The sequence below is a fragment of the Spermophilus citellus genome (assembly GCF_964194105.1).
Source record: "Spermophilus citellus genome assembly, chromosome: 6".
Classification (NCBI taxonomy): domain Eukaryota; kingdom Metazoa; phylum Chordata; class Mammalia; order Rodentia; family Sciuridae; genus Spermophilus; species Spermophilus citellus.
In genome coordinates, this window is record NC_138187.1 from 9,631,997 (window position 1) to 9,655,743 (window position 23,747).

Here is a 23,747-nt window from a genome sequence, read left to right on the forward strand (position 1 = left end):
TACTGCTCTGGGGCCACCTTTTGAGTAGTGAGGCTGCATAAGCTTTGGAAATAGATGAACTTGAGTCCACCACTTAAGGAGCAAGTGACCCTACTTCACTGCTCTGAGCAGGTTCCCCACTAGTTAAAATGCAAACGACAACGACATCTTTGGAGACTGTTGTGAGTAGGTGAGTGAGCAGCATAGACCTTGTGCTCTATCCGTCCTGTCCTATGGTGGACTGAATGATGCCCCCAGGAGGTCTACATCCCAGTTCCCAGAACTTGTCAACACACTTGCAAATTCCCAGAACTTGTCAATTTGCAGGTGTGATCAGGGATCTTGAGACAGACAGATCATCCTGTGTTATCTGGATGGGCCTAATATGATCACTAGGGTCTGTACGGGAGTGAGGGTGGACAGTAAGAGCAATAAAGACAGTGTGAGGGGATGGAGCAGAGGTCAAAGAGGAGAAAAGCTGCAGGGCTGCAGGCTCTGAGGAGAGCCACGGAGTGCAGGTGGCCTCCTGTTGCTGGAACCCCTCAGAGGAACATAGCCTACAGATTCTGCAGGTTGGACTTCCGGCTGCCTGGATGATATGACAATAAATGTGTGCTGTTTCAAGCCAATGATTCTGTGGTAACTGTTTATAGCAGCTCCAGGAGATAACACACCATCTACTGGAGTAAGCTACTGCAGGTTGGCCTCCCTCTGCAGAACAGAGCAGTTCTCGAGGCCACAACATCACCCAAAACTCAATCAGACCAGTTACCAAAGTGGAGGCTGGTATACAAAGACCTCTTCAAGGAGACTACATGAAGGGAAGAATCTGCCCACGCTGCTGTTTGGTTGGTTATAGCAAGTCTTAACGAACAGGAATGGACATGTGTGTTAGCAGCAAATGTCTAGGCTCACAGGAATCTCTTGCTCCCTCACTGTGCCACATGTTCTGGTTTGTCAGCTCCACATGGAATTGCTTGAATAATAATGTTCATGAGGACACTAGCAGTGAGTCAATGCCTCAACACCAGGAGGCTGACCAAAGTGACCTCGGGCTTAAGACTGAAGAACTAAATATCAATGGGCTCTTTCTTTGTACAAATCTACTTTTTTTGAACAAATGCTACTTTTTGTATGGCTTAGCTCATACAGAAGCTTCATAAAATAAGAAAATACCTAGATAACACCAAAGATGTCTGTAGAATGAAAGCACATGCTCAAAATAAAATGGGCTTTTTCAAAATGAAGAAGGTCGCATTTCTCAGGCTTCTCCTTATGAGCTTTGGTAGCAGTAGCTCCCCTTATCATCCATGCCCCTGCACTTCCCTTTGGAAGAGGAGCTCCGAAAGGCAACTGCTATTTTTGCATTCCTAAGCTGCAAAGGAGGACCTGGCCTCTCACTGCCACTACTGTGTCCACAGCATCTAGTATTGCAATTGGCACCTTCTCTGCACACAGTGAGTATTTGTGGGAAATGAATATTATGATGGATATTTATAATGGAAAAGATATTATGACTTTCATTTAAAAAAAACATTATTCTGAAAGATTTTTTGCTTCATTTTGAACTTGAATCTACTAGGTCCAGGATATTATTTATGGTGGTTAAAAGCATACTTTCTGATTTTTGCTGCCTATTAATATATGCATTTGATAATTTACAATGTGCTAAGCAGTCAAAACCAATAATTACTTTTCTAATTATTTGCCCTGTGTACAAGCTAAATGAAAGGGAAGGCACTTAATGCACATTAAAAAAATGATAAGTAGTTTAGTAGTTTTAAAATGTTCTGTTTAATCTCAAACCACAATATTCAAAACAGTTAAGAGTCCTCTCACTGGCTCAGTTAAAACCCCACAAAATAGTCCAATCTTCAGAAGAAACTATGAATTCTGCTCTAGTCACAATGAATATAGAAGACATCTTCAAAACTTTGCCAGTTCATATTTACAAAGTCTTCTGACCAAGTGGTAGGACTGATCATAAAAAGTATGAATTTTACTTATGCACAATATATTCTTTTTAAGAAGCAATGTAATTGCATGGAAAGCTTTTATTTTAAATCTGATTTTGAAATATGACTGAATATATTAACATAAATCAGAACAAATCCGTAAACATCTATGAGAACATGTTAATGTAATTCCAGTGAGTCTCACAATATTCTGTTTTTAAAGAAAAAAAAAATCACTAGACAGAAAATGTAACTTGGAATCTTATATTCAAGTGTGCAGAAGAAGCAGAAATTGGTTCAACAAGTGGTCCAGGTTGAAAGTACAAGCTGATGTGCACATACGGCCACATAATCCCAAGTCAGACCATTTGGAAGCAGCACTAATCCATTCGTTAACATTTCATCTTCTTTTACTCAGTCCTCTGTGATTTCTGACTCCTTCAGAAGCCTGGGCAGAGCAGTTGCTTCGGTACTGCACAACTTCAGCACCTGTGAGCCCTCAGCCATGCACTGCCCAGGGTGGCCAAGTTTACAAGCAGCTAAGATTTTTACCTCTCTGCAAACTCAGGACCATCTTCATGAATACGTTTCTATACAGAGCCAGTGGGATGCTTACCTCTGCCGCAGAGGTATGTAGCTGCTGTCCCAGATTGGCTCTAGATGGATGGAAGCTTCAAATTCTTGCTGCTTCAGTGGGTTCTTGGCTTAGAAACTGAGGCCTTAAGGAGGGAAGGGTTTGTGTTCACCGGGTCCATCAATGGTGCCTCCCCAGGGATAAGGGCACTGGGTTCTCCCTGGTACAGGCAATGACGTGGGCACATACACACGTGACTTAATGCAAACTATGAGTAAATAGAGAACGAGGGGAGGTCTGAGGGTTCTCCCTGCTGACTGTGCTCCTGGAACACCAGGCAGAATAATTCTGGCTGCACGTTTTTCATTCTTACATCTTCACTCTGGCTTTTGTTTGGAGACAGAGGCCACCAGTCAAGTAGGCCTTGGTGGAGAAAAATTAACAGCCTCAGGCTTCCTGTGGAGTACCCTGGACTCTAGGGAAGTAAGAGATCATGGCAGGACTCAGGTTCCCAGGGTACAGGTAGAAGGTAAAGTTAGCCCTTAGTGAGGGTCCACAACCACTGCTGTGTTTTTTGCCATGGTCTTCGGGTCATCTCTGTTCCTCTAAGCAGAGATAGGGACACAGATAAGAGCAGAGGCCCTGGGAGCCAGCTCTGCCTCCCTGATGGGCAGGGACACTTTCTACTTGCTTATACTTGCTCACTGGGCTTCAGCCCTGCCTGGGAGAGAAGAACATTAGAACAGATAAAACAAAAGGGAGGGGAGCTCCGAAAGGCAACTGCTGTTTTTGCATTCCCAGCATTTTAGTTGTCTTTAGAGAAATGATCCTGTTCTTCAGACTGCATGATTATAGTGGAGCTGACCTCACACCCTGGGGCCATGTGAGCTAGATGAGTGAGATCTGGAACTTGGACTGAACCACCAAAAATAGGGCACTTCACACTGTTATTTCTGTAAAAAGTGTATAAACCTAGAGCTCCCAAGAGCCACTATGTAGAGAGAACCTCCATTCAAATGAAGTCAACTTAGAGAAAACAGAGCTGGGCAATGGTGAGACCAAGCACAGATAACAACCTTAGAGCCCCTATATCCAGCTATATCCGAAGCCCAGATCTGTCCCTGAACTTTACAGCCCCATAAAAGCAATGTGGACAAGAATAACAACTTAAACTACTTTAGAATAAATTTTTCTAATTTTTGCTACTGAAAAAGCACCAACAAATACAGAAGTTAAGAGTAAGAAGAGGGGAGAGAAAGCAGATTATATTTATGAATATGAAATACGGAAACAGTTCAGGTTTGTCCCTAGAAATCTGGGAAAGTGACATGGAGTGGAGGTGAGGGGGGCCTGGTCTACTTTTCATATTAAGCCCAGATCATCAGGACAGTAGCTCTCCTTAACTACTGTGATTAATCTCACCAAATTCTAAATATAAAATGAATGTGCCTTTTCTGATGTGCAATGATACTGCACCAATCTTGAAAAGGAAGGGGCCATTACCAAAGAGAGATGCCTCTGGGGGGAAATCATTTCTTTCCTTGCCCATGTACGTGGTCATGACTGGCTGAAGGTGAAATGGTCCCAGCGAGGACCCATCTTACCTGGCATGGCATGGATGAGGTCGCCACAAAGAACAAAGAATCTGGGTTTGGGGTTCAGCCTGTTGATGGCCTGAATGGCTTGCTCAGTGAGGCGGATCTCCTGCTCCCACTCATCTCCGCTGCTGCTGCAGTTCCCAGTGGACCAGGCCTTCATCAGCCCAAACTGTGGGTCCGCACCCTGGATGAAGTAGAATGGGCCTTTCCATTCTCTTTCCTTTTCTTAAAAAAAAGAAAAGTGGGCAGGAGAGAAATGGCATAAAACCTGTCAGTGAAGGCATCCAGGTTACCATGCAAGTGGATATGATATTTTTCTTAAATTAAATAGGTCATTTTAATAAGCTGCTGTTCAAACATACTATTTTCCTGTCATAGTCTAGAGAATTTTGATTTATACTAATTATGCCTGAGACCTGGTGATTCCCAAAGGCCACAGGAAGCCACATGGACTGCTGCAGCCATGCAACCAAGCTGCTTGCTGAAGAGCTGAGTAGCCAAAGGGAAGCACAGACCACAACAGCAGCCGTGTGGACTCTCCGCAACAGGGTTCTCATTAGAATTGAAAACACCCTAAACTGAATGCTTCCAGAAGTATTATATTTAAATTACTAGGTAAAGTGCTTGCAAATACTTTTCTGCCAGGCTTAATGGCACCATTTGCTCTGTTTTGGGGATGTGACACAATTTTAATTAGCAAACTTGGCGCTGGAAGCTCTGGTTATCTGGTGGGAAATGTGGTGCCAAAAATGAAATCTTGAAATAAGTCAATGTGAAAAAAAGAAGAAGAAAAATCAATGCTAAAATTTCAAAGGTAGTGTGAGGTAGCCATCATCACGGCGTGAGGTGGGCTTGGGGAAGGAAGGGATTGACATTCTTTTTTCCCCCAGCTTTATTGAGGTAAAATTGATGGGGAGAAAATGTATACATTTAAGATGTTCAACTTGATGACTCGACACACATATACACTGTGAAAAGATCACCAGGATCACTCATTAACATATTCATCGCCTCAGCTTCCTTTTGTGTTTGGATGGTGAGAAAACCTAAGATTTACTCTCTTAGCAAGTTTTGAGTATAATACATTATTATGAAACCGTCACCATGCTTTACAGTAGGCTCCTAACAACATTTCATCTTTTAAGATTTTTTTATTAATTGAGACATAACTGTTGTACATGATTATGAGGCGCTGGGTGATGTTTTGATGTAAGTATATTCTGTGGATGGGATGTTCAAATCAGGAGGAGCGGGTCTATCTTCTTGAACATTTATCATTTCTTTGCGGTGAGAATGTTCAAAAATCCCTTCTTCTAGCTTACTTACTTACTGTTATTCATAGTCACCCTACTGCATTTCTCTTATTTGCATTTTTACTGGTTGACCAACCTCTGGTCTTGGAAAGGGTTCTCTCTTGGGTGCCCTGAGCATAAATCACCTGGACTGCTCTTCAAACTGGTTCTGCTAGGCCGGAGCTTTGGGGATCTGGAGTCTGCATCTTTATACACCACAACTGCCACTACAACTCCATCCTTATACACCACAACTGGTGTGGCCACTAGCTATGCAAAAGTTTAACTTGTTTTCTTGTGTGTGTGTGTGTGTGTGTGTGTGTGTGTGTGTGTGTGTTTTTCTGAGTCCTTCTTCAAACAAAATCTTAGGTGGCAAACCAATGTTGAAGACATGAAAACCAGAACCCACACTTCCCAGGTATGATCCAGGGATATAGCTCCATCTGAGGAGCCTTGGTTTATAGTTCCCTCCCTTGTCCTTTGAGGAAACTGAGGCCCAGTGTGATTTTCCTAGTGCCCCACTAGGCCTTAAAGGCTAGGACAAAACTGTCCATGATCTTTATGCTGTTTTTCTTTTTCTTTTTTTAATAAACTAATGTAGTCTACGTGCTACCTAAACCAATGGTATCCCCTTTGAAAGTCACAGCTATAGTATGGCTTCCAAAAAGCTCCTTAGAATGATTTAATGACCTTGTGTTTGATTCACACATATCTGGTAGTATACCGAGAGCCTATTGTTTGCCAGGCCCCAGGTGAGGAGCTGGTGATACATGGATGATCTGGACAGAGGAGGCCCTGCTCTCACTGAGCTCAGTTCTCCTGGGAGAGAGCCAGTAACAAGGAAAGCTGCAGGAACAGCTTAGGGCTATTCAGGGAGAAAGCAGGAAGAGCTTGGGGCTATACAGGGAAATCAGAGCAGTAAGGCCTGGTTTCGGTGAGTGGACAGGGAAAGCCTCCAGAAGGGGGAGACTGAGCTCTAACAAAGAGCCTTTCCATGGAACCTTCCATGGAACCTCCCACGGAGCTGGCTATCTTAGAGCAGACCTCTGGCTTTAGCCTACCACTATCTTCTTAATTCCCTTTTCAGAAGCTTAAAAATAAGTGAACAAAATTACTTGTATGCATTTTATAGAATAAATGGCACATGTGCATCAATACTCTAGTCAACAGCCAAGGGCACGGCTGTTCCACAGACCAGCACGGGACCCAGCATGAAGGAGGAATGTTTGACATGTGCACGTCTTGTTGCACAGGATGGCAAGATGGCACCACTGAAGGGTTTGCTCATTCGTCCAACCCTTACCATGTGTGGCAGAGGGACTAAAATGGTCCCCAAAGATCCCACCTGGTGATATTCACATCCTTATGTAACCCTTGAGTATGGGGTGGACCTAATGACCTGCTCCCCATAACAGAATACAGTGATGGGCTGTCCCTTCAAAGCAGGCTAGAGAAAGACCATGATCTCCCTCCTTCTGCCCTCCCAGGAGGTTATGAGCTGTCATGTTGTAAATGGCCCTATGAAGTGGCCAGCATGGCAAGGACACCTGGGGCCAACAGCTCAGAAACTGCATCCTGCCAACAGGTGGAGCAGTGAGTCAGATGAGACCAGAGCAATGGCTGACCCCCTGGAACAGCCTTACGAGACTCAGGGGCAGAAGAACCTAGACTCCTCACAGAAAATGTGAGATGAAACAGGTTTGCTACTTCAAGCCACTGAGTTTCAGGGTAAAATGTTCCACAGAGATGGATACCTGTGAATCAGGTAGAAGAGACAAAGGGTGAAAGGGTCAAGGAGACTTCAAAATAAGAAAAGCTGAATTCTGCTTCATGTCTTAAAGTTGTTAACAACATTTATTTATTTTACTTGCTTAATAACCTTTGTACACTGCTCAATGCTTTTAGCTGTGTTCCAACTCTGAGGCCCTTTGCAGAGCCATTTAAACTGTATAAATTAATCAGAACCAAATCCAAAAGGTGATCAGCACCCAAGGTCACAGCATAAATCAACCTTCTACAACAGAGTTTAGAAACCGTTCCCCACAGCAAACATTTTAACAAGTAGTTTCCTATGACAAATAGTCACAGCCTCAAAAAGTCAATAGTCCTTGGAGCTATTAAAATAAATCTTTCATTACTTATTTACCTAGTAAAAACTTAAGAAAGGCTGTCCATTTTAGGATGACGAGGCACAAAAAAGATTCAATTTAAGATGAATGACAGCTAACACATCCAGACTCAACCTACTTTATCTAATAAGGTAATTTGTTGACTCCAGGCTCTAAATTCTCCAAGGCATCTGGATCCTGCTCAGAAGTTGGTGGTCTTTGGTCTCATCTTAATTTTTTAAAATATTTTTTAGTCGTAGATGGACACAATATCTTTATTTTATTTATTTATTTTTATGTGGTGGTAAGGATCAAACCCAGTGCCGCCTCAGGTGTGTGAGGCAAGCGCTCTACCACTGAGTCACAACCCCAACCCCTCATCTTAATTTTAATTCAAGGCCGAATTAAACATTTGGGGCTTTACCATGCTTAGTTCTAAAAGGAGAAATCTTTTATAACAACTCTCGAATCCCTCAAAAGAATAGCTTTTTCCATTATGAAATTGAATTCTTAATAATATGTGCATTAAATTATTTCACCAAAGACCAGTCATCCCCAGGACAGGCCCTGGGTAGCAACTGACCAATGTCTGTGAGGGTTGGGGTGAGTTTCCCACACATTCCCTTTCAAGGCAAAGACAAGCCTCTGCCCTGTGCACAGTCCAACTCTCAGGGGACCCTCTGGAAACATTGCTCTGGCAGTTCAAGCCACACGTTTGGCTAAGCTGAGGCCCATTTCTAAAGCAGCACAATCAAGAGCACGTCATTATTGCCAAAACCAAAACCAAAATCAAAACCAAATTCACTTAGAGATTCAGCTTTTCACCTCTTTTCCTAGAGAAAGACTTTGCATGTGAAACTGCACCAAGAGGGAAATCCTGACCACTGCTCTAAGAAACTCCTGGGAATGGAGGCTCATGGGCAAGGGAAGAGGCAAGGATGACAGGACAGCAGTGACACAGGCTGCTCACAGGCACAGGGGGCAGGGCTGGGTTCCTGGCAGCAGACCCGGAGCATCCACAGGCTTTCAAGATAGGTTAGATAGGCATACTCTCTAGCCGGCCCAGACCTATGGAGTCTACATTGGAAAGAATCCCCAGTGACCTTTGTGCAAACCCGTATGGGAAGCCAGGGCCTGGAATTCATCAAGGAACTCTGCTCCCTGGCCATTTCAGTGTGTTGGATAAGAAACAGGAGTGACTTCTATTTCCCTAAACTGAAACTCCACTGTGAGGGATTTTGTTGGTGGTAGTGCTGGTGCTGGAGATTGAACCCAGAGCCTCCTACATGCCAGGTGAGTGCTTAGTTATATTCCCAGTGGGCCCCCCCCCCTTTAATTTTTAGACAGGGTCTCAGTAAGTTGCCCAGGCTGGCTTGGAATGTAGAATGCTCCTGTCAGCCTCTCAAGCAGCTGGGATTACAGGTGTCACCGCTGTGCCTGGCTAGAGGTTATTTTGTTGTTGTTAGTGTGTTATATTTTTGTTAGTTTTGTTTTGGTCTGCAATCTTCCTGCTTGGTTTTAGGCCCTGCCTATGTTCACTTCAGGTATTTGGTCCTAAACATTTCTCAGTTTTGTTGATGAATGTCTAGTTGTCACCCTTTACATGTGCCTTTCAAAATCAAGTCAAGGTGCTTTGAATGTTAAGAAATTAACTGGAGAATTCTGTACTAGTGAGTTCTGACACTTTTGATTATATGTGACTGTGATGGATAGTGTATGCATCCACAAGCAAGGATGTGTGTGCACCACACAGGTGTTTAAAAGTACAACCGAAAGATGCATATTTTTCTTAGAACGTATAAAGGAGCCCTAATTGATGACTTTGATGAGACCCTGGTCAAATTTTGAGGTAAGCTAAGTACTTGTGAAATAAATGAAATAGAGTCGATTAAATTTCGATCTCATTTCTGACACAGATGATACCAAAATAAGACAGTAACCTCTGGAAACACCTGATACAAAGCCTGGATGATGCCTATAGTGTATTTAGTGTTGATACACAGTAAAGCATACATTTAACTAAAATACCAAAATCAGCTATGAGTAAGAATACCCATAATGAATTTAATCTTTCAACAAACACAAAGAAATGATATTTAGCTATCCACTGCTATACATCAAATCAGCACACATGGAGCAGCTGAAGACGGATACTCATCTAATATCTCACAGTTCCTGGGTTCAGGGCTCTGGCATGGTTGTCTGTCCACTGCTCAGTCTCCTGAGCTGCAATCAAGCACTGGCCAGTGCTAAGGAATCAGCTAAAGACTAACATGGGATGAGATTTGCTCCAAGCACTTGAAGTTGTTGGTGGGATGTAGCTTCTTATGGGATGTGGGACTTGGGGGCATCAGTTTCTCACTGGCTGTGAGCCAGGGGCAACCCCCAGTTCCTTCGGCAGCTCAAAAACATGGAAACTTGATTCATTAGCACCAGTACGGGAGAGATCTGTTAGCAAATGGAGTTACAATCCTGTGTGGAGCAGAGATGAAAATGACATCCCCTCACTTCTGCTGTGCTCCTTCTAACACACAGGGCATGAACACCAGGAGGTAGGATTATGGGGCACAGATGAGAGTCAGCCACAGATGGCAACATAAGTTACTCAGGTGAACTCCGAGTTTGCTCCTGACATTCTAGTACTGAGCAAAGTAACCCACTTACTGCAAACCACCTTAAAGAGGCTGGAGAGCTTAACTCACAGAAGGCACTGGACACTGTCATTACGGGAAAGACTGGCAGGGTTGCTGTAACCAGCCTTTCACTTAACCAAAGTGGGATACTGAGGCCTGGCTAGGGGTCCCAGGGCTCAAGTTCAAGATCACACTATTGGTAAGCAGCAGCTTTTACCAAAGGGCTAGTCATGATCTCAGTGCTAATGAGCTGGAGAGAGCCACAAAGAAGAAGGAATAGGCCCCTGGCTGCCCAAAAGTTGTCCATCTTGTTGCAGGCATTTTTGTCTCCAAAAAATATTCTTTCAAATGGAACTTTTTGTTAAATTAAATGATACTCTCATAAAGATAATGCTGGCAAGGCCCAGAGTGTTCTCCTGGTCGCCTGTGAGGTCCACAGTTTCTGCCAAAAACACAGGCTGATTCAGGGTACAGGCTGGGGTCCAGACACCTATCTCTGGAGGGTGCTAATTGGTGATCTCCTCCAGACATGACAAACTCAAGGTCTGGCTAGCAGATGTGTTCTGCTGGGCCCACGCAGTGTTTATAAAATTCTGAATTTGTTGCCAACATTTTTAATTCATGAGTTTGATATGTGCCTGGATTTCTGGATTCTCGTGGAAAATCTGGTTATACTGGGCCCAAATGGACAGTGCCAAGGATTGGCTGGGGCTATGTGGCTCTTTACACGGGGCTTATGCTCTTGAAATTGACATAGCCTACACTTGGCCCTTGCAGGCACCTGCAACCATAGCCCTTATCTATGGTAACCCTTCCCTTTTGCTCAAGGTGGGAAAGAGAAGACCCAACAAATGCAAATAAAATGAGTGGAACTAACAAAGAGCCAGGGGCAGAAACTGGGCAGAAACAGGCCCGAAATGCCCATTCTGCCACAAGGCTGATTTCAGAAGAAGATGACAACACTGGCACAATTACAGAGAAGCCATGTCTAGCTAGAACGTCTACGTCTGTCTAAACAGGCCAGGAAAAAACATACTAATGACCACCATTCTCTAAATAAAGTTTTAAAATTAATTTTAAAATATATTTTCAGAAATAATTTGCCTTAGAAATCCTGTTTATCTGTTTCATTGAAAAATAAGATTGGCCACTTCCAATTTCTGCTATTAAGAGACTATCATAGCTACCATCTTTCAAAATTGAGAGATTAAACAGTGGATTTGGAGTGATATTAAACTATGTGCAGAAAAGACTTGTGAGTTTTCTTTAAACAATTTAATCAGGTGCAAAGCAACTGCATAGAGAGAAGAATCTTAAAAGCCTGTAAGAATTCATACAATGCCTCACCATTAATCCTCCCCATGAGACTCTGTTTATATGCCAAAAATCCTGCCTGAAGGACAGACATTCCAATTGCAATTCTCTTTACAGTTTGCACTTTCAATATCACAAACTAATGTTTTCTTGGATTTGTCTCTGCCAATATATTTCCTCTCGCTCATTTTTATTATACCTCTCAGGCATATTTGTCAATTGTTAATGAAAGCTGAGTTTTTAATATATACCAAGAATTAGAAATTTCATTGATCCTTTCCATATTACCAGCTAATCACAGACTATAATAAATGCATACCCCAAAGCTAAGGAGTCACTGTTTTCATCACTTACCAGGAAAAGACCAAGGAGAGTCACCATGCCATTAACAACTAAAACAGTCATATCTGTGCTCTTGTGAAGAGCTAGACCTGTTACCTATATAGAACCAAAAATAGTTCAAGGTGGAACACAGTGATAAATGGCTCTCTTAAGTTAATTTTTATAACAGAAAGTCACACTTTCTAAGTCCAGTTTGGGAACACAGATTAGTAGGCTCCTATCATTATCGAATCACATCATTACAGGGTACAAATACTTAACAATTCAAGGTTTTGGCTCCTATTAATTTGTCTGATTCAAAACAATACAGGAATTGGGAATACTGGGTAGCCACATTTCTCCATTTGACTAGAAAGCTAAAGAATTAACTCAAAAATTAAAAATAGGTATATTTTTCTGGACTGGTCTAAGCTCCAAGCTTGGAATTTCCACCTTAAATTCAATATTTTCACAAGCAAATTCATCATCCTTCATTCATTTACCCTGGTTGCCTTCTGCAGATGTCTCATATTTTGCCACCATCATCTCCCGTCTCCCAATCTACAGATCTTAGGATCGTGCATCACTACATACACACAGCCAGCCAAGCTGTAGCATTCCACTTCTACAACACCCATGCAGCAGTCCCACTTCCTGTCCCACACTGCCATTCTCTTTGGTCAGGTCTTCAACACTTCCAGCAAAGGGGACAGCTCCCTACACTGTTCATGGCAGCCCCTGCCCACAGCAGGCACTGCCCCCACGCTGATCACCAAAACCTCTTCCCTGCTAAAAAGAGCCACTAGCCTCATGTCTGCTGCCCACTCCAGCATATCACCAGCCACATCATCCAGCTCTGGCAGGAGGCAGGCAGGCAGCAAACATGTGCTGACCAGATGGAGAGGTCCTTGAATCCCTGCTCATTCTGACGCTGGGGGCTAAAATGAGCCTAAAGCTTTTCCAGCTGTATCACTGGTCCCATTAGACAAGGGACATCCAAAATCAGTGGGGGTGATTTTGACATTAAATGTCTACAGACATTTTTGGATATCACTGGGAGATGAGTAGTACTACCATAATCCAGTGGGTAGAGGGCAGACATGCTGCTAAACATCCCATAATACACAGGCAGAGCCACACGACAAAGAACAATCCAGCCAATGACGCCAACAAACCTGAGGCTGAGAAACCCTGCTCAAGACATGCCACGCCATCCCTCCAGAATGAACCACAATCTGCTCCCCAAACATACCCCACCACTTCCAACCCTTCCCTCGGGTATTCTACTCTACCAACTTCCTGCTGAAATTACATTATCCAGGCCAGTCCAGCCCATACCGACTCCACCACAGAGACTGCCCTGTGAGCAGTGCCACTCAGGCTCTATAACATGCGCTATGCCAGTCATGGACATTCAGCAGTGTGCAGGTTACGGGTCCCATTCCCTAAGATCCTACAGAATAGCGAGGAAGACGAGCAGGAAACAACTAAATAGCCTAGTGACACACTGGCTTGCTGGGATCACAGAACCCATCAGGATGACGACATAGGACACAGTGATTGGCAGGGGGGCCTCTGGGACTGCACCCCAGGGAGGGGGCCCCACAAGTGCCCAGACCCTATGTGAATATGAGGCTGGAGGAGGAGACAGGGATAAGCTCACACCGGGACATGCAGGCTTGATGAGGGGGTTTAAAGCCCCTGCCCAACTTTGGGCCTCCAACTCCCAAACCCCCACCTGGTCCTAGTCCAGAACTGAGTCTTACATTCTAAATCCCATTTCAACCTTTACCAACTATGTGACACCATGCGAGTTCCCTAACCTCTCTGGCCTTTAGTTTTCTTATGGGTAAAGTAAAAATAACAGCACCCCTCTATCAAAAGGCTTGTTCTGAAGAATTAATGAGTGAGTACCTATAATGCATCTAGACTAGGCACAGGGTAAGTGGTCAAATGTAAAGGTAGTTACCATGACAACTAGTCAGTCACCTGGACCCTGTCTTAGCAAAGTCAAGGCTACTGAAGTCTTACCTATTTTTTTTGTTCCCACAAAGCAAGGCTCAGAAAATACCTGATGAGATTACATGTTTACATGCTTTGTCTTAGCATCTTTCCCTTCATACATTGTGGATATTGCTTTGGTTACAAAACAGCAAAGATGGGTAGCTTTACAGCTACCTGGAGGCTTTCTGGCTAAAGAGCAAATGCCAACGAAATGCAATTTTTGCAGTTCCTCACAGTAGCAATCTGCACAGTGAATCACAATCTAAAAGTCTTCGGCAATACCCTTCATCTTCTCAGGGGACTAATCTTATTTTAGTGGTTTAAAAAAAAAAAAAACAGTAGCTAAACAATATTTACCACTCTGGGACTCTTCTTGGTTTAACAAGCTAAAAGCCCCACTGTAAAACCGTCAGACATAATGCAGAAGATGACAGTGCCCTTCATTAATGTGTGCTTAGGCCTTGGGGGCTGGTGACAGTTATCGGGGAACAGGGTTCCTTTTTGAGGTTGTAGAAATATTCTAAAATTGATTGTGGTGATGGCTATACAATTCTGAATACCTTAAAAGCCATCGAATTAAACACTCTAAAAGGGTGAATTGTGTGGTATGAGAAGAGTGGTTTTTAAAAACCATACCTACCCCTAATAATTAACCATGACAGCAACCTTCAGAGTCTCTAAATTACGTGTCCTAAGCATCAAGGTGAATTTACCCAGCCTCTTTTCTTAGGCTAAATGAATCCTAAAGGTGGCTTTTAAGATACACAAAAGCTTCTGAGTCACAGCTTGGCTGCCACAGTTGCCATCCGGGGATGGAGGACCTGCCAAAATCTTTATCTGCAACCCTTCAGAGAACTAAGACAGCAGATGGGCCAGGACTTCTTGGCCAGGTGGCTTTCAGCATCACTGGCTTCGGTCAACACTATTCTGGACAATAGTTAAAGGGGGAAAAGACATTTCCAGAACCTTCTTTGACTTTTCAAAAGCAGGACTCCATTTGGGGAGTTAATGGTGGATGCTTGCTATGACTTCTGCCCCATTCCCCATGTTCCCCTGCCCCATTCCCAGGCTGTCGGCCTACGCAGACCTTTGGGGAGAACTGGAAAGTGTGCTTTCTCTGGGCACATGCAGCCCTACAGGTGCAAGGCTAGGCAAACAGAGGCCTGGATGCAGAGAGAACCCTTCCTCCAGGCAGCTGCAAGCCAAACCTTCTCCAGCAGAGGCCTTTGAGCAGACTTGCAATAGGCTGCCTGAAGCTCTGACCAGCCTCCAAGCCTCTGTAAAAGGCACCGTTGCAGGGGCAGCTGGGCTGCTCTACACCCTCCCCAACTTCTGCACCTGTCCCTCAAGGAGCTTGATCGCCAAATGTCTGTTATGAGTTGTCTCCAAATCTGTTGATGCTGCCACATATTTTTTAATCACCTGACTTAATGAAATGTATAAACCAGTGGAATGTGAATGTAACAGGTCGTTTCTAATAAAACCAATATAAATGCTTTGGGAAGACTCAATAAATGCGAGTTGGCAGAAATAAAATACCATCAAATTAGGTACTAGGGAGAAGTGTTAAACACTTAAGGAGAAAACATAAGCCTAGAGGAATCCTTCACTGGGAATGTTTCCCAGGTGATTACAAACTGACTATCTGTCCTTTGGAAAAGACCCAACTGGAAAAGCTTCATTATGGGTGTGTGGTGTTCATGCAAGAAAAGTTACAAGCATGCCTATCTGTGAACCCATACCCCAAGGCAAGCCCTTGGTGACCCCTAAAGATTGGTACATAGATGCACATTTATGGGTTACACTAAAATGAAATGTTAAAAGTAACCATGTAATTCTTCTTCTTCTTTTTTTTTTTTGGTACCAGAAATTGAATAATGAACACAGAGGTGCTCAACCACTGAGCCTCATTTCTAGTCCTTTTTTTTTTTTTTTGAATTTTGAGACAGGGTCTCACTAAATTGTGTAGGGCCTCACTTAGTTGTAGAGGCTGGCTGTGAACTTACCTTGGTCTCCCAACTGGGATTACAAGTGTGCACCACTGCACCCAGCAATGATATAATTCTTTATGGTTCCCTTCTTTAACTATTTTTTTCTTACCAATTATAAGGTTTCCACTGTGGTTAAAAAACAAGCAACAATGGAAATGTTCCGATAATTAGACCCTTTCTCTATATACAACTCACTAACTCAAAAGAGAACTTGATCTAAAGGTGAAGAACTCAAACTATAAAACTCTTATAAGAAGGCTGGGGCTGTAGCTCAGTGGTAGAGCGCATGCCTCACAGGAATGAGGCACTGGGTTCAATCCTCAGAACCACATAAAAATAAACAAATGAAATAAAAACGTTTTTAAAAAAAGAAAAAAAATTCTTAATAAGAAAACACATAGGAGTAAATCTTTGTGCGATGGGGTTAGGGAAAGATTTCTTAGATATGACACCAAAAGCACAACTTACAATAAAAGAGTAAGTTGATAAATTGGACTTCATCAAAATTTTAAATTTTGGTACTATAAATAATATCATTCAGAAAGTGAAAAGACAGTCCACAGAATGGAAAAAGATACATGCAAATCGTATATCTGACAAGGGACTTATATCCAGAATACACAGAGAACTCCTATAGCTTAACAATAAAAAGAAAAACAATTAAAAAATAGACACAGGCTCTAATGAGATATTTCTTCTAAGATGTACAAGTGGACACTAAGCACACAAAATGATGCTTAACATCATCAGTCATTAGGAAAACACAAATCAAAACCTCAATGAGATGCCACTTCATGTCCACTGGATGGCATATTAAACAGATAACAAGCATTGGCAAGGATGTGGGGAAATTGGAATTCATACATTACTGCTGGAATATAACATGGTGCTTTGGCAAACAGCTTGCCACGTCCTCAAAATGTTGAGGATAGTTACTAAATGACCCAGTAATTTCAATCCTATGCATCTACCTAAAGAAACAACAACAAAAAATATATCCATCTAAAGCCTTGTGACTGTTCACACAGTTTTATTCATAAAAGACAAAGAAAAAATGGTCCAAATGGGTGGATGTCTATGAATATCAAGGGGCGAGGGGCAAAAGTTCAGCAGTGGGTGAATGGATAAACAAAATGTGCTTACTGATGCAAGCAAACAGCATTCAGTAAAAAGGAAAAAAATACATACTACAGTGTAGAGGAAACTCAAAAACATTATGCTAAGGCACAGACACAGTCACAAAGGCCGCAGATCACAATTCCATTTATATGAAAGGTCCAGAAGAGGCACATCACTGGAGGTCATCGGTAGCTGCTTGCGCAGGGAGTGGGAACATGCAGAGACTGCAAATGGGCTTTTTTGGGGGGGCACAGGAGATGTTCTAAAACTAGATTGTGACTGCATCACTATAAACCTACTAAAAGCTATTTAACTATAAACTGAAAATGAGTGCATGTTACGGTACATAAATTATATCTTAATAGTTACTAAATAATAAAAAGGCAAAAAAATGTACTCAAGAAATAAAAGCAAGTTTGTCTTTTGAAAATGTCAGTGTAAACTTTTTACATACTAATATGCACTAGTCTCTCTACCTGCTAACTGATAACTCCAATAACATGATAAAAAAATAACAAACATTCTAGTTTAATCACAGGGACTATTAAAAGGAAAATTCCTTAGACCAATTAAATTTGGTAGTTATCAGAGCAAAACAAAACAGATTCGTGAATGGGCAGCTCCCAGAAGGAAAGCAGGTTCTGAGAACCCCAAACAACAAATCAGACAGCATTCTAGGAAGATCACACAGCATTCACAGAAGACAGAAGTGGGATACAGAAAAGAGCTTAGTCAACCATGCATCAGTTGGCTACAGCTTAGCTGTTTACAACTCAAGTTAACTGGCTATAGGGCCTCCTGCAATCAACCAAAGTTTAGCTACTGTGATTAAACTCTGTGCTGATTTGGCCTATTGGGCCTATTCCAAGTACCAAGGCCAAATCCATGGCCCCCTACAAATTTTATTTAACAGAAGCCTCCTCAAATAAAGACAACTAATCATACAGCACAATTGAAGCATTCATTTCATCATCTTCTTCATCTTGTTAGACTTGCTTAAATCACATTATTTTTAACCCTGTTCAAACCTGGGTAAGTATTTCCAGGTCTATTTCTAAAAAGAGTTTTAGGTGAGACCCGCAAGAGATGGGGAAAGTTATAGTTTAATGAGAATCCATTTATTCTTGCCATGTGAGAGGATTTCCAGAGAAGACGAAGAAACAGTCAGGATTAGCAAATATAGTCAGCTCCTCTGAACAGCTGCAGACGTTTAAAATGTCCAGGGAAATAATCTTAAGATTACCACCCAGGAGCCCTGTTCTCTGAGGGGGAAAATACTCTGGTGGTAAAATGAACTGGAAAAAATCAGACTTAGGACCTAAAAACAATTACACACAATTTTTTAAACATATTTTATCTTGATATTTTTCCCTTTGAGAATTTCTGCAGAACAGATGTGATAAGCCTCTCAAAAGAGATACTTGCTAGGAGAAAGTAGTCCTAATTAGGATATGTGTCAAGGAAATATAATTATCAATTTGTCTAATTAAAATGAATATCTGAACATGCCTTAGGAATGCAACTCTTCTCAGGTGAGACATGCACAATTTATATTTTATAAACATCCATCCGCAGAGCCTAGCCCATTATATTAACGAGGAACAGATGATTGAAACAGAGCCTCACCTATCACACTACTGGAAGAAGTGCTGAGAATAATGTCATTCATGTAAATCACCGCTGGGAGAAAGGGCCTCAGAGCAACTGCTCTTTCACTCCGTGCACAGGTTTCACTTGAGAAACAAAATGGCTGATTCTGAAGGGGATTTCTAGTAGTGCAGGCCAGGGTCAGCAAAGCTGTGATTTTAGGGACACTTCCCCAGCTTTACAACCCCAGGGAGATCACCCAAATGCCCAGCATGATCTGGCTTAATGCCCATTCGCCTTTGCCCAGTTTTCCTGCCTCACTGGTTAAATGAACCCCTCTGACAGGCAGTGTGAGTTCTGGCAAAAGAAGGGAAGAAAGAGCCAGTTCCTTTACATTCTCTGGCAAGTCCACCTCCATAGGCTAGAGGGTGTGTTTCTGCAGAACCAAGATGGCCTTATATACCTCTAACAGTACCTGTCAAAGCTGCCGGGCTCAACTTACATTCACCCAGATCTCTGCAACATCTGAAACTGTAAAACATTCTGCATATGTCCTCCCACCCAGCGATGTTGTCACACCAGCTTTATCTTTCAGAATTTCTGGCTGTTCCTGATCTTAACCCTCCAATGTGGTCCTCTTAACCTTAAATACCGATGTACACTAAAGTCACAGACAGTTATGCATGCACCATCCACTATGTCACACTGTTCCCCTTAGCAACGCCTTTGACTCCTAAAAGAATATCATCTACTCCCCTCTCTGTGATGGTACTCATACCTTTATCACTAGCTGTGCACTGCACCCCACAAGTTGCCAGCACCTCAAATCCATCTCATCAAATGTAAGCCCGTTCCTTCTTCCCTGGCATCAGCTAACATCCTGCCACCACCCAGGACCAGTACTTAAAATCCCAACTCTCACTGCAGTGTTCTCAGAGCTCATGGGTTACTTTTTGTGTAATAGCTTTGTACCTGGATTCTGAGCCCCTGAAGGTTTAGTATGTGACCCCACTCCCTGCCATTTTCTATTTTCTACACGACACCGCAGAACATAATATATATTTCTCCAAACTAAACGGAGAAAAATAGCAGAGTAATCCGTAACTCTCCTATACTGAGGTGGCGGACATATACTTGGTGCAATCACTTTGGAAGACCATTTGATAATAACTGGTAAAGCCAGGGATGATTATATCCTACAACCCAGAACTCTGCTCCTGGGTATACATCCTAGAGAAACTCTCCCACACGTCCACAGAAAGACTTGTACAAGAATGTTCCTAACAGCACTGTTAACAAGAGTGAAAAAACAACTAAATGGCCATTGTATCAGTCAGGATCAAAGCAGTAAATTGCTGGCATACTCAAACTAGGATAAATAAAGGAAGATTTTAAAGGGAATTATTTGGGATACGTTGGGCATGGAGAAACTACAACAGTGTAGTACTCCACAAACAGAAAAGCAGACCTGCTATCACTTGTATACCTACAAGGAAGAAGGGAGGGAGTGTTGCTACCCAAATCTGGAAAAAGAGTCTGAGAAAAAAAAAAAAAAAAGACTGTTGAGAGAAGCAGCAGCTTCAAGGGAGGAATAGAGCCAGTGCAACACAACTACACAAGAAGTGGTGTAACAAATATGCTGACTTGGGCTTTCCCCTCCCTCTGGTCTCCAGCTGGAGCTTCCTGATGGTTGAACACAAGGGAAGCTAAAGGGCAGGGAGTCTACTGGTAATAGCCCATAGAAGTCAACCTGTTGGAGCACTGTGGAAAAGGGGGAGAGATTTGGAAAGGCAAAGGTAGAATAAAGAGAGAGGCAAATTTGAAGACTCTCAACATATCCATCCACAAAATGTATAAAGCATATATTTATAAGTATACACATCCATTTATAAATACATAAATATTCATAAATATTCCCCAGTAGGAAAATGAGGTAAGTGGAACTACTTATTTCACTACAGATAAATCTCAAAGATGTCATGTTGATGAACAAGGTCAAGCCCCACTACAGATTGGCACCATAGCAGGCATGTTTTCCCAAATCTGCCACACATGAATTTCTGGCTGCACACAAATTCCAGAATCTTGCCACTCTCCCACCAAGAGTTGCAAAGAAGGAAAAGAACGAAGTTCAAGTAGAGAATTACAGGACACACCTACATTGGATAGGGAGGTAGGAAAGTCCTAGGAAGCAAATGAACTTTCAAGTTGAGAAGGAGCCAGTCCATCACAGCTACCAGTATCTGTGGTAGCTCGGAAGAGCAGGTGCCAAGACCCTCAGAAGGGAAAGGGCTTGGCCCTTTTAAGCACAAATCAAGAAAACCAGTGAGGCAGGAAAACTGGGCAAGGGCGAATGGGCATTAAGCCAGATCATGCTGGGCATCTGGGTGATCTCCCTGGGGTTGTAAAGCTGGGGAAATAAAAAGGGGGGGGGAATGGGGAACCTCACTTCCTCTTGACTTATGGCTGACATTCGCTGAGCGCCTAGCATGTAGTGACAGTGGGTTACACAGCTACTCTGATCTGCGGACACTCCCAACAGCTCTGTGAGGCAGATTACCTCCGTCCCGCATCCTGGGGGACCGTCACGACTCTGGACGGCCTGCCACTCTACAGTTAGCATGGACAGCTGCTGCTAACCCAGCAGCGAAAGACTCCATCTCAGTAAGCAACCCCAACAGCGGGGTGCACGGTGCCCCGTGGTGAACGACTTCCGGAAGGGCACGGCCTCCAGGAGCGCTCCTCCAGCGCCGCCTACGACCTCACGAGGCCTCCCGTCCTACAGACGGGGAAACTGAGGCCGGGTCCGCTGAGGGCCGTGGACTAGGCAGGGCTTGGAACTGCAGAGCCCGAGCTACTTCTAACTCCGCTCGGCCGCTTCCTCTTACTCTCCCCCCTCACATTGCCAGGCCCGGGCCAGCGAGGACGCCGGCGAGAACGCCTAACTCGGACCCGCCTCTCCCGCCGTGAGAGCGGGAGGTGCGGCCCCTATTGCGGTCCCCGGTCACGAGTGCAGCCCGCGATGGGATCCGGCTGGAGGCGCGCGCGCCGGGACCGAAGGCTCCCCGGGCGGAAGGTTCCGCATCTCGGCAGATCTTTTCCTGGGCGAAGGCCAGCGGTACCTGAGGAAAACGCGTCCAGGGTCCTGCCCCGGGCTCTGTGGAAAACATCCCCAGCCTCCGCAGCAGACATAGCGAGCGAGTTTCTGGCCAGTCCCGCGCACGCTGCGTGGGAGGGAGCAGCCACCCCACAGCGCCCAACCGCTGCGTGCCCGACTCTGGGCGGTGCCCTCTTCTTGGAGGCGGGGCGGGGCGGGGCTCGGCCCCTCGGGGCGCCTCTAGTGCTGCCTGGGCGGGACCGAGGCGTGAGCCGCCCCTCTGGGATGGACCTTGGCCCCTAGTGAGAGGAGGCTGGGTGTCTGGAGCCCCCAACGCACCGCCGCTGCCTTTGGGTTCAGTCTTTGGGGTTCCTCAAAGGTAGAGTTGCCAAGTTTCACAAAGAAAATTCCAGCAACCCTCCCCCCATCACCCCGTTAACTTGGAATTTCAGATAAATTTTTTTTTATGTAGTGTAAGTATATCCCATGCAATTTTGAGATATACTTATGCTCAATTTGTTTTTCAGTGTTTATCTGAAATTACATTTTAACTGGAAGTCTTGATTTGTATCCTGATGGCCACACTATCTCAAGGTCCCAGCACAGCCCTAAAGGTGACATAAAGTCTTTGCCTGGTTCTGCCCCAGCCTGCTTGTCTCGGATAACACTGCAGCCATACCAGCCTCTCAGTTCATTAAACATGTAAATCCAGGCCCCTCTTTGCATATGCAGTTCTGTCTGCTCCTGCTGAGCACCTTGGAAGATCAAGGCCTGTCCTGAAATGACGCTGCCATGGTGAGGCCTTACCCCACACATTGGCAACACTCTCTCCCATTCTAAACCAAGTCTCTCTCCTGCTTCATTATGCTCCCCCTCCCTCGTTCTTGTTGCACTTTGCATAGTTGATAGTTTCATGTTAATAGGTGGAGTTCTTTAATATCTTCTTTCCCAACTCAACTGAAGGTCTGTGGGGGCAGCTAGCTTGACTGTCTTGCTGTTGCTTGAATAAATAAATGGATGAAGATATGAAAGTTTCATTTTTGCTTGAGGATTAAATAAATCTGTAGTCAGCATTTTCAGATCAATCTAAGTGCTTGATACATTTTTGCTATAGCTGATATCATTAGGACTGTTGTTACTATTGTCATTATAATTGTTAATGTTGGAATATCCTCCAATTCATTATTTTCTAGTCGGAATTCTATTTCTCTTTCAATGTTCTCTTCAGGCGTAACATTTAAAATCAATCTAGCTTCATTTCATTGCAGATAATCAAAAGTTTGTTCAAACTGGCTTAACTGGAAAAAGAAATCCATTGGCATGCATAAATTAAAACATGACAGCAGCTTCAGGAGCAGTTTGACCGTGTTACCCATATGATGTTAGGAACCAGTTTCTCTCTATTTGCCTTCTCTGCCTTTTGTAACTTTGGCTTTGTCTTTGCTCTTCACAGAAAGGACTCCCTCTCATCACTTGTAAGCTCCTGTCTCCTCCATAGGAGCAAGAGGACTGCAGAGGTTCCGGAGCACATCCTCTGGAGACACCACCCAGGGAGGAGAGGAAAGAAGTCTCTTTTTTCTCAGAAGCCCCCTGCAAACAGCTGTTCATCCCTGCATGCCAGTAGATACATGCTCCTCTCTGAAGCAAGGTCAGAAGGTAAATGGTGCATTTGGATTGGCTCCAGCCATCAGGGCTACCCAGGAGATGGAGGGGCATCAATCTCACCCCAGCCACGTGCTGCGAATGAGGAGCAGAGTCCTCTTAAAATGAGATCTGGAGGCTGTTGCCCCGAGAAAGCTGATTTTTAAGAAAAGCCATGTTATGATTTAGATGTGAACTGTCCCCCAAAACCTCATGTGTGAGACAATGTAAGAAGGTTCAGAGGTCAAATGATGGGGTCAGGGGAGCTGGAACCTAATCAGTGGATTAATCTCCTGATGTGGATTAATTGGGTGGTAACTGTAGGCAGCAGGGTGTGGCTGGAGGAGGTGGGTCACAAGGGCCTGCAGATCTCTCTCTCTGCTTCCTGGTGCCCTGTCCTGAGCTGCTTTCCTCCTCCATGCTCTTCTGCCATGATGCTCTGTCTCACCTCGGGCCCAGAGCAGTGGAATTGGCTGATGGTGAACTGAAGCTCTGAAATCATGGCCAAAATAAGCTTTTCTTCCTCCAAGTTGT

At 43.8% G+C, this 23,747-nt stretch overlaps 1 protein-coding gene across 3 annotated transcripts in view; it reads right to left on the minus strand.

Moving 5' to 3' along the window:
• CPPED1 (calcineurin like phosphoesterase domain containing 1) overlaps positions 1-21,757 on the minus strand; it is an 88,527-nt gene extending 66,770 nt beyond the window's left edge. For 2 of the 3 annotated variants that reach the window (XM_081298982.1, XM_081298980.1), the window contains exons 1-2: positions 21,598-21,757; positions 4,113-4,331 (exon numbers count right to left, since the gene is read on the minus strand). In XM_081298982.1, coding sequence (XP_081155108.1) covers positions 4,113-4,331; positions 21,598-21,667 — 289 coding nt within the window. In that variant the 5' untranslated portion in view covers positions 21,668-21,757. The remainder of the gene's footprint in view (positions 1-4,112; positions 4,332-21,597) is intronic. The other variant, XM_081298981.1, reaches the window with a different exon arrangement.
• Between the last annotated feature and the right edge of the window lie 1,990 nt (positions 21,758-23,747).